At 46.4% G+C, this 12,039-nt stretch overlaps 1 protein-coding gene across 1 annotated transcript in view; it reads left to right on the top strand.

Annotated features, from left to right (window-relative positions):
- crppa (CDP-L-ribitol pyrophosphorylase A) overlaps positions 1-12,039 on the top strand; it is a 202,785-nt gene that overhangs the window by 95,286 nt on the left and 95,460 nt on the right. Inside the window, exon 4 of the mRNA XM_041183983.1 lies at positions 1,630-1,734. Within this exon, the coding sequence (XP_041039917.1) occupies positions 1,630-1,734 (105 nt within the window). The remainder of the gene's footprint in view (positions 1-1,629; positions 1,735-12,039) is intronic.

The raw sequence follows: 12,039 nt of genomic DNA, 5'->3' as shown, positions 1-12,039 counted from the left end.
ATTGGGTTTTGTTGATTATAAATTATAAGCAGCTTTATTAATTGGTTTATAGGATGTGGGTGTCATTGGCCCATTACCCATTCCTAATCGCCCATGAGAAAGTGGTGGTGGGCCCCATTCTTGAACTGTTGCAATTGTGTGGTGGAGGTACACTTATTGTGTTGTTATTTGGGAGTTCCAGGATTCTTATTCAATGATGCTAAAGCAATGGTGATACATTTTCAAGTCGTAATAGTATGTGACTTGTAGGGGAAGGTGCTGTTGAAGGAGCCTTAGTGAGTTGCTGCAGTGCATCTTGGAGATAATACACACTGTAGGCACTTTGCACTGGTGGTGGAGGGAGTAAATGTTTAAGATGCTGAATAGGTTGCCTTGTCCTGAATGGTGTCAAGTTTCTTGAGTGTTGTTGGAGCTGCACCCATCTAGGCAAACAGAGAGTATTCCATACTTTCTTAGGTGTGTCCTGTAGATGGTTGACAGGCTTTGGAAATCAGAAGATGAGTCACTCACCACAGAATTCACAGTCTCTGACTTGCTCTTGCAGCCACTGCATTTATATGGCTGGTCCAGTTAAGTTTCTGGTCAGTGATGACCCCAGGATGTTGGTGGTGGGGAATTCGATGATGGTAAAATCATTCAATGTCAAGGGAAGATGATTAGATTCTATCTTGTTAAAGGTGGTCATTGTCTGGCACTAGTGTAGTGTGAATGTTACTTGTCACTTATCAGCCCAAGCCTGAATGATAATCAGATCTTGCTGTATGTTGACAAGGACTACTTCAGTATCTGACGATTTATGAATGGTACTGAACATTGTGCAATCACCAGGAACATCCCCACTTCTGCCCTTATGATTGAGGGAAGATCATTCATTAAGTAGCTGAGGCTGGGCTTAGGATATTACCCTGGGGATATCCTACAGTGATGTAAATATTCCAAGCTACTGGACATGGGTTGACGGGGTGGAGGAAAGAGATAAAGAAAGAGAATTACAGACACAGTGGAATAGAAATTTGTCGTGTGAGGAAGTGAAAATTATCCAGATCAGCAATGGTTGCCTGTAATACACCCATTCCAATAATCAGTTCTATTGACTTCATCTACCTCGAATTGCCTGCCTCTCGCATATCTTGTTGTGTATTCTCAACTTTAAATATACTATATATGTTATTATATATGTATTACTTAAGTATATCACCTTGTTATCATTAAGTTTTTTACACTCATTCCTGGGATTTATTGCTTATCCCGAATTAAGATTGAAATTCATTATAGTTCCTATAAATCAGTGACCTTCATGTTATCCTCTCCATGACACTGAAAATACTCTTTTATTATAAAACAGCGAATATCTTAATTTACCATGCATGATGGGAGATAGAGAGATTTATTTAGGGAGATTGAGTAATTTATAATAATTTCTGACTCTGTTTCTGACACAGCCAACAGATTATAAATATTACTTTTAGGTATGTGGAAGGTAGAAAATTACAATTTGGAACTTCAAAAACGTAGCATCACCGTACCTCATGGCTGCTTCAAAAATTATTTCCATCTGTAATGATTTTTTTTTAAAAATTCCCTTCAAGATCCGTATGGTGTGATTCATATTAATATTTTCTATTCCAGTGCACAGATTATGATTTTGAATATGGGACAGAGTGTCTTCATTTAGCTTTGAAGTATTGTGGCACATCTGCCAAGCTCGTTGATGGGCTGTCTGATCTGTGGAAGGTAAGAGGGAACTCTTTAAGTTTAAAAATCATGCTTTGTTGAAAGCATCATGGTCCATGGTGTAAACTTGGTGAGGTCTAGAAACTTATAAAAACAGAAAAGACTGGAAATACCCAGCAGGTCTAGCAGCGTCCGTGAAGAGAGAAACTGAGTAAGCATTTCAGGTTGTGAGCTTTCATCAGAATTGATTCGAGAAATTAACTCAAACTTAATATTCCTTAATATTTGCAAGGGAGGTTGAGAGGGTAAAAAGGAGTGTGTATTGACAATATTAATTACATATTCTATTATGGCGTTAGAATGTGAGCAGGTTCTAACGGGTTGTATTAGATGAAAATTCATTTGGATAGTTAAGGGATGTAAAGGGAAATTGAATGATACTTGTGATAGTGGAGAAGAGCTGGAAGATTCAGTTCAGAAAGATATTATAATTTTATAAATTATGGTATCAAGTACAAGAGTTAAGAGGTAATGCGAAATTCTCATACAAAACATTGGTTAAACTGTTATTGCTATCTAAAGTGTTGGGCACTCCATTATGAAAAGGACATCATAACCCTGGTGTGTCCATCATGGATCCACAAGCATAATGCCAGGGATGGAAAACTGTAGCAATAAGGAGAAACCTGAGGTGTAGGACTCTTTCCACTGGAGCACAGAAAGCTAAGAGGAGATTTAATCAACGTTGTCAAAATTGTTGTTCGAAAGTATTGATAGAATGAATGAATGAGGAACAAACATTTCTTGTGTTTGGGAGTGTTGAGCACTGGTCAATGTAATTCTATTAAGAGAATAAGAAGTTAGGAAAAATCCTTTTGCACAGGTGCTCTTGGAACATGGTATGCTTTGCCATAGGGAGTGGTTAAGACACAAGTCATTGAACTTTGTAAAGGAAGAATACATAAACATTTGAGATAGAGGAAAATACAAAGCTTTTTGGAAGAAAGCAGGGCAGTCAAATTAGCTTTGGATTGCGCCAGCAAAGAGTTAGCAGAGATACAGTTAGACAAATTACTTCTTTTTGTGACTTCAGTTGTCACATAGTTGTATCTGAGAATTGAAACAACTTTAAATGTATTGATGAAATGTGTGTCACAAAATAAAATCTCAGATTGTCATTTTACAATGTTAATTATGTTTTATTTCTTTGCGGAGAATAATGCAGTTAAAGCAGTGAAGCAAAAGCATATGGTACTGAGAGTAAGGGCAAGATTTTCCCCCTGTCGGGGGCGAAGTTGAAGGGCGGGTGCGCACAGGTGTGCTTCCGATCGGCGCCTCTGTGTGGGGGAGCGGCGCCATTTTACGTTGGCCTGCCCAGCACGATGTCCGCACAGAGGTGCTGTGCGCTCCCTTTGGAGGTGGAGGGAATCCCAAAATTGAGAGTGCGCTCTTTCATGCATGTGCACGACAGAGCGCACTCATCTCTCTGAGGCTAAGTGCTGCCTCAGGGAGATTGGCTGTTCTGTGACAAATATTAAAAATAGAAAAAAAACATTCCTGACATGTCCCCTCATGTGCCAGTGTCACATGAGTTGGGACATGTACATAATTTTTACAAAAACTTTATTAAAATTTTTTAAGCCCTACTTGAAACCTCAACCTGCCTGTGGATGAGGTTTCATGCTTTTTCTAATTCCTGCCAGGGCTCCTCGTCTGCCCTCCCAACCTTAAGGTTGGATGGGCAGGTCCATTAATTGGCTTAATTACTCTGTCAGTGGCCTCAATTGGCCATTGACAGGTCGACGGGCGTGCAGCTGATTTGCTGTGCCCCCGCCTACCAGAAAATTTAAATGGGGTGCAGTGACGTCGGGAGTTCCACCCAACGTCACCACGTGTCATTTAATGTGTTGGCGAACGGGCCCCGCCCACCGCTCGCCGATGGGCAAATCCTGCCCTAGGTGTTGGGATTGAACCATTTTTACCTATTATAAATGGGAAGAGTCAGAGGTTTGCATATGAGTGTTACATGGACTTCTGTCTAGTTCATTGGTCGGCAGTCATCCTAATTGTGACATGTATTTTGTGTATGTTGAGGTCGTTTGAGAATATGAATGTATAATACATCATTTGCTCGCATTGAAGACATACAATAATTGTATGTTGAGATTGGCTATATTTTTATTCTAAAGATTGACTTGAGATGTAAAGGGAATATAGCTGCATTTGGGCCTGTCATTTTATGCCCTATTATACTGGTGTTTCCTTCCTCACTCACAATGGTCTAGTTGGAAATGTTGCATGAAAAGTGCAGTATGAAGCCAACAGTACCTCACTGCTGTGGAGAGAATTACTGTGGGCCCTTTGACAGAACTGAAAGTTATTACAGATGAACTGCATTCAAAAAGGAACAGAGCAGAGGGAAGGGGATGGGAGAACACCTCCAAAAGCACACCACACGAAGAAATTCGACGTGAAACTTATCTTGGGGAGTAACACAAAAGGGCAAAAGAGAATTAGTAGCCGATACTCCATCTAATTCTCTTTTCCATTGGTTTTTATGAAAATTGGCTGGGTGTAAAAAGTGCAGTTAAAGTACATTTCCCGGGCAGAATTTTAGCCCTACAGAATAGCCGGGAAAGTGCTTAGGTGGAACATATTAAATGGCTAAATGGCTGAAGCGATACTGACATGAGATAAGAATAGTCACACTGAAAGAAATTAAAGATGTTTATGAGACACAGAGAACTTGGAATGGATAGTTGCTTCTGGGGGCAGGAAACAGGAGTCAGGATTGTTTCTGGGTCCCAAACTTGCCCCGAGGGGAAATAATCACTCTTTCGGATGTTTACAGAGTTGTTCTCCCCTTAATTGGCATGGAGACAGGTAATCTGTCTGATTAAGTGCCTGGGCAGGCCCTTAAAGCTGAAGGGGAGGCCTTCCAGCCTGAGAGAAGCAGCAGGCTGTCATAAAGGGTAAGTAACTGACGTTACTGGCAGAATATAACGCTCCTCCGCTGGCAGATTAGAAGGCTGGGGGGCACATTAAAGCCAGTGAGCAGCTGGCCCTCGCCTACACACCTGCTCCCTCATGTAATGTTACCAGTAGCATGGTGTCAGGTGGCCAGTGGGCCATTTGAGGACCTTAATGTCCACTTAAGGACCTCATCTTGCCCACATTGAGATTAACCCAGCAACAGGTGGCGTTAGCTGGTGATGGGTGATGACCTCCTGGGCCCATCGGAGGGCCCCCCCCCCAAAGTTTTAGTCCCCAGGTCCCGCTCCCCCAATGGTGCCTCATTTGCCGGCTCAATCCCCCCCTTGCTGACCATCCCTTCCTAACACCCAAACACTCACAATGCTCTGATTCATCCCTGAATGTTTCCTCAAGCCCTGAGGAAATGGCCAAAGTGATGTTGTGGTACTTGAGGATGCTGACCTCTGATTGGCAGGCATTTCTCTGGCGTGGTTCCTCCTGTCCCTGAGGGGTGGCAAGACAGTCTTCAGCCTATAAATTCTTCCCTGGGCAGGCTCCCCACCATCACCACCCTCCACCCCCCCAGACTTTTTAGATGGGGGTGTGGGGACCTTGGACCCTTGTTTATTTCAGCCCAATGAACCTATTAGGTTATATGCCTGGTGAGGGTGGTTAGCTCTGCCGGCCCAGAACCGACCTTGGCAAAAATCGCTGGTACCCGGAATGGTGTTGGGAGACTAGCATGCCAGCTGGCACCGGTATTTGTGGGGCCTTCTGCCTCTGTTCCTGACCGCAAGGGTCCTGAAAATTCAGTCCAATTTGAATGATTGAGCTAATGTGGGTAAGGCAATTAGACATAGAAGCAGGAAAACTATCAAATTCATAGCACCTTAGAATCATAGAATTCTACAGAGGAGGGACATTCAGCCCATCAAGTCTGCACTTCGAAGACAAATCCAGTTAGCCTCACTCTATTGCCATTTCCTGCAATTTTTTTTCTCCTTCATGTATTTATCAAATTCTGTTTTGAAGGCCATTATTGACCCTGTATCCACTATCCTATCAGTGTATTCCAAACCCTACCCCACTTGTTGCATGAGAAAAGTTTTTCCTAATGACACTCTGGTGCTTTTGCCAATCACCCTAAATCTTTGACTTCTAGTTACATCAACCCTTAAGCTGTTGGAAAGAGTTTTTTTTTATTGGCTGTGTTTCCTGCCAACATTGCAACCAACGCTGGACGTGCGCAGTCAATTCTGTTGCTCCCTTATTTCATAGCGAGTGACAGCATTGGCAGTGGACAGGACCAAAAATGGCACTGCTCAAATATTCACAGCTGTGTTTTCTCCCTTGTTTAGGCAACAGTCAAAGCCACTCCCTTTTTTAAAGATGCTATAATTCTCAGTTCAGAATATGGTTCTTGATCAGCTAGACAATCTTCAAAGTCCTCTATGTGTTATCATTGCTTGGTTTGGGTTCATGTAATTTCATGCAACTTCTGTGTAAGCAGGGTCTTCCTAGGGATGAGGTTTAGCCATGGGAGATTGGGGTTCAACCTAAACTTCCAATCATATTCATTGCAGGCAGTGTATCGATACAGATATAAAAGCAATTAGACATAGAAGCATGCCCAGAGGTGTACTGGTAGGCTGAGCACAGCCAAATGATGTCATTGGCGTTCCGTGCACGTGCAGCCAGTGCACATGTGCAGACCGCCCATCTTGCGTTTGCAGGAGTTACACTGATCTTTATTTACTCTATCCAAACCCTTCAAGATTGGAAGTACCTCTATGAAATCTCCTCTTAGCTTTCTCTGCTCTAAGGAGAACAACTCCAGCTTCTCCCGTCTATTCACTGGTAATCCCTCACCCTTGGAACCATTATTTTACATGTTTTCTGAACCCTTTCCAAAGCTTTTCCATCTTGTCTAAATTGTGGGGCCTAGAATTGGATATGACACTACAGCTGGGACAAAACTAGTGTTTTATATAGGTTTAGCGTAACTTGCCAACTTTTGTAGTCTATGGCCAGAACTTTCCACTTCCATTGGCGGTGTGCATCATGGCGGGCGTGAACAGACAATATGGTAAGAAGGCCAAAAATCTGTTTTATGCCGTCTTGAAACTGGCTTATAATCATCGGCTCCACTCGTCAACGGCGGGCTATGTTTCCTGCCGCCGCCGCATGTTGGGAACCTAATTTCAATACTTCAGCATCTCATTATAAGCCCCGCTCACCGGAATCATCCGTGGGGGGGCTGCACATAAGCGGCATACTCCTGGCGAGCTGCACTTCGCTCGGGACTTCAAAGTTTGTTTGCCCACCTTGCTTCGGTCAGCACTTGCGGTCATCAGCGCCAGGCTTTGCAGCAGCACCACATCACTTTTAGGGGGCTCATGGGCCGGTCTCTACTTACCAGACCAGCTGTAAGGCGGGGGTGACTTTTCAACAACTGCAGGGCTAGGACTTGCTTGGGGAAGAGGGAGAAGTGGCCTCAGGCAAGGGAAGAGGCTACAGGATGAGGGCTGTACTGGGAAGGGGACTATCCGAGGGTGTGTGTGGGGACACAAGTTGACCTGTGCAAGTGGCCTCAAGGTGGTGTGGGCTGAGGAGGCAGTCTCCAAAGGAGATGAGACCAGACGGAGCTGTGAGTGTGTGTGTGAGAAAGTGATGTCCCCGAAGCTCGCAGCGAATGAGATGCCAGTGAACGTGGTTGCCGTACCCTGATGGCATGGATGAGATCATTCATCCTGTTTCTGCACTGGATGGCCAACCTCTTCTATGCAACGTTGGCACTGTCACCATTGCCATTGCCTCCCAAGCCGGAGTGGTGAGATTACTGGACCTCCTGTGGCCAGAGTGGAGGTGGAGGACATCATGGCGGGCCTCCAAAAAGCATTCCAGTGATGGGTCGCCTGATTCTTCTTGGCTCTCAGGGCCATTCCTTTACTGGAGTGGTCCTGACCTGCAAGCATTGAGAACTGTTGGCACGACTGCAGTTTAGATATTGCACCTGGAATGAGGAAACGGTGAGGTAATGGAACGGCAGGTGATTCAGAGGCTGCCCACCAGTGAGACAACATGTTTCCTGTGGGCACATAATTAACGAAGCAGGAAGTGGACAATGTGGCAGTGGTGAAATCCGCCATTGTGGCCGCAGGTAAAATGTCATTTTTCACGCCTGCTCCTGCGCTTAGTGCAAATCTGGGATGATTCTTCCCTCTGACTCTATTTAAAAAGCCCAGGATCCCATATTTATGAACTATTTTTGGAGCAGGCGCAATGGCCTGGGAGCCTGGAAGGAGAAAAGAGTAGGTTGACACCAGGAGAGTGGACTGCCCTGCCAGCAGTGTTCTGATGGAGGGCCTCCAAGTTAAGCACTACTCTGTCTTTCCCTCCAAACCACCCCCTGCCACCTGCCCTGCGCGTGCACACAGCACATCCATCCTACTCTGCCCAGTACTTCCAGATAAAGAGTTCTGGTCCGAAGCAGTTAAAATCAGCATTAATAACAGGGCTGAAAAATACCTCATGGTAGTACAAATAGGGTAGTTTTGTGGGTTAGTACTAATGTATGTTTGGATGCAAGTGTCAACATAGACTGGTTGGTAGAATTCTTTGCACTAGATAAAAATGAAATGGGGAATTTTAACCTGCTGGGGTGGGTGGTTCATACAGGAGGCAAGAAAATGCTGGCGCTGAGCAATTAACAGTCTGGAACACCTTTTAGCATATATGACAGCTCTGCTTTGGTGAACGCCTTTTTTTTTTCCAGTACTTGTTCCGAGAGTGCACTTTCAGTGCCTTAGAAGTGATTCCCAAGACTTTGGAAATGATTTCTGCCACCTTGAAGTTTTTTGACTTTGATCTGCACTTCCCCACTCTCACCATTCTCCGCAGCATGAGAGCAGCTCCACCTTGGACCTCTGCTGAGGAATAAGAGGATCAGGGCCAGCAATAGTTTTCTCCTCAGCCACCTACCACTCCACCAGGATAGAGGGGATGAACACCGAGCTCCATCACGTAGGAGGCGATCTTCCAGGGTTTGCAGGCAGAGGCTGAGATTTCTGGACTTGACTGAGCACCAGTCTCTGAGAAGGCTTAGACACTCATATAAGGTGGTTGCTGACATTTGCAGCCTCCTGGAAGATGACATCCTGCCAGGTGGACCAGACTACAGTTTTCAGCGGCAGCCAAAGTCACCACAGTCCTGAATGCCTTCACCTCCAGTTTTCCATGGCTTTGCTACCGGACAGGATGTGGGGCTCTGACTGAGGGGCAGAGTAGGGGAGAGTAAGGTGGGAAGAGTGCTTTGAGCCGAGCCCTCCCTCCACGTCCCTATCCTTCAACCTCCCTCTCATGGCTTACTTGCATTTCTCTGCTGGCCAAGAGCTGGCGAGCACTTTGCTGCACTTCAGTGAGGTGTTGAACAGCCAAGGTGAGGCTTTTCTCCATCCTATTTAATGTGGCAGACTGAATGTGCGGGCTGTTGTTCAGGCATGCATTCGGTTGCCTGTCATGTTTGATTCTCAATGCAGGTGGCCACTCTTTCCAAGGGTGTAGACATTTGCATGTGGGCCTGAGGCACTCATGATGGAACCAGGCCACTCCAATCTCTCTCCATTGTGCACCGTGCCTCTCGAAATGCTGACAGACTTCACACATTTTTTGCGGCTGCTCCAAAATAGCCTTCTCGGTCAATGACTTCTGAAGTTCAGTATCTACATCCCAACAGAGCAGAGCTTGGAGTGTCCTGTACCCTGTCTTCAGTACTTGCTCCCAGACACATGAATTTGTAGTGACAAGGTGAGAATGTTCTCGGTCCTAATTGCTTTTCATTGCCTGCTGACATCAAGTCAACATGAGTGAGTGTTATGTGGCTGTGTGATATCTAATTCCCGGGTAGCTGGGAAATCCCTTTCTCTCTATCGCCAATGGCCATGCATGCCAAGACTCAGCTTGCCTCCAGTGCACTCTCCTCTGAGTAATTAAGAAGCAGGAGAGTCACAGCTGGAGGGCTATCTCCACCTTTCCCCTTCTCCCTGGTGTTTGTAAAGATAAAAAGAAGAGAGATATGAGTGTGAGAAATGCAATGTGCTGAGAGGATGGAAGGACAAATTGGTGGTGGGTCACTGTGAGGGATGGATGTGACATGTGTCAGCAGTGGCTGTTCTGATGGGGATGTGCAGAAGTGCCTGGAACAAGAAGAATAGGTGCAGCTTCAGGGTGTGTTGATTTGAGGAGTGCTGGAGAAGTCAGAGTGAGGAGGTTGGTGCTTGAATGTGACATGCCACTCCCCTTTCCTGCCCTGATAAGGTCTTTGACCCCCCCTGTGACACTAGGCAGAATCTTCTGTTCTGGAACCTGTGTTCGATGGTGGGCACGGATGGGGGACTGATTCCCGCTAGGGTAGGGTAGGATGGCTGACCACATGTGAACTTTTGCTGTTCAGCTCATTACCTTTGCATTCATGCGGAGCATGATGAATCTCGTGGACAGGGTGGGAAGGAAGTCGCCACCCCTTCTGTTACGTTATGGGGTTGAAGGCCATATTTAAAGAGCACTTGGACAGCCCTTCATTCACTATAGGCCAGGAGTTTCAATCTGGATGTCATTCAACACTGAAGGAGAATGTCACAGCAAGAAAACAATGTGCTGCCCCACAGTTAACTGATGCCTCCCTGAAGACTCTCCCCTAAGCTGTCCAGGAAAGATGGGAGGTGTTGTTTTCCCGCGATGGCAGTTGCGGGCCCTTGGGCCTGACCATGGTGGCCTGGGCAGGGGTCGCAGTGGAGTTTATTGTCTGTGGGGCCCAGCATGGAAATGCCTAGCAGAGCATAAGAGGATGAACGATATGCTGTGTTCTGCCAGGGTAAGTGCACTGCAAACTGACACTCATAAGGATATCAGGCAGTCTTAAGTGTGCGAGTGCACAGGGATGTCAGACAGGAATTTGGGTTGCAGCAGTCATCAGCAGATGGGACACGTGCATTGAATGTGTGCTAGCCACTTCATGCAGTCAATCTTGCATCAGTTGCAGGACATCCTGCTTCTTAATCATTTACTGGGCAAGACTCAGCAGCTGCCATAGGAATGCATGCTCCTGAATTGCCCATTTAACCATTGGGTTGACAATCAATCCTTCTGTCCTTCTGAGAAGGAGAAGAGTGAGCTAACCTAGACGGGATGCAGAATTCTGGACATTTGAGTCCTCACCTCATAGATACCAGGGAGGAGCAGGACAGTACCTGTGCTGAAGGTGAGATAGGATTCTCCCAGGGTGCCAGTGAGGATGCCTCCAGTCTGCAAATGTCAGCTGTGCCCACAGAGTGAGACATTGATTCAATTAAGGAGTCTGCTTTCTTTTCTTAATTCCAGGTACCAACAAGAAAAGGGGGAGGCCATCAACCCAGACCAGTCATGGTTCCATGTCCGAACCTATCTCAGAAGCCTCAGAGGAAGCACTGTCATGGTGTTTACCTGCACTCTCCACTAGCGCAGATACACTCACCTTGATGGGTCCACGTTCTAGAGTAGGCTCAGGGTCATTATCTGGTGAGCACATCACTGACACGGGTCTACAGCTGACAGAGGAAGCGACAGCCAAGGTTCCTGACACTTGGACGACTGGTGGAGACCAGGCCCTGCTCAGCCCCATGCAGATGATGAGCCTTTGTAGTCAGCGCAAAGATACATGTTGGAGATGCAGAGACAGGCAGGGAACATCAGGCAGAATTGCCAGAGGCCATGCACAACTTGGACCAAAGGTTGGAGGAGTGCTATCTTGGCTGCGGCATGCAAGCACTTGCCCACCACCATGGAATGGGTGTTAGCCACCTTGGAGACCCAGGTCCAGAAGAACGCACAGTGACTGACAGATATGCATTCTGTCAGTCTAGCCATGGGTGCAGTGCAGCTTTGGCTAAGCAAGAGGTGGGTGGGGGTACCATGACCTCTCTCCAGATGCCCCTTCTCTTCAAGGAGTCAGGGAGAAGGAGCACCAGCCAGGCACACCAGGGACTCCATCCCAGCACACTCCAAGGGTTCCCTGCCACTCCACCTCTCCTCTGCCAGTGACCCCAGCGACTCCAGCAGATCAGGCTGAGGAGGGTGCCCCTGCAGGACCAGGAGACCCTTAGCAGGCTGGGGCTCAATAGGCCTCGGACCACTCGGGGACGCCTGCCAAAGTCATCACAGACATCAGGACGTAGCAGTCAACTGGCTGCCTCCACCTCAGCTGCGGATGCCAGGGCTGCACCTAGGCAAAAAAAGATTAAAAAAAACTGAAGGCACACAGGTAGCACGGGTGTACAACCTAAGTAAATAGTTTTGGCTCTTGTAAATATATGTTCATATGCATTGTTTGGAAGCTTCCTAGATTCCATCTGGCTG

Source organism: Carcharodon carcharias, chromosome 3 (genome assembly GCF_017639515.1).
Source record: "Carcharodon carcharias isolate sCarCar2 chromosome 3, sCarCar2.pri, whole genome shotgun sequence".
In the NCBI taxonomy this organism is placed as follows: Eukaryota; Metazoa; Chordata; class Chondrichthyes; order Lamniformes; family Lamnidae; genus Carcharodon; species Carcharodon carcharias.
Note: the sequence above shows the minus strand (reverse complement) of the source record. Positions and strands in the feature narration are given on the sequence as shown.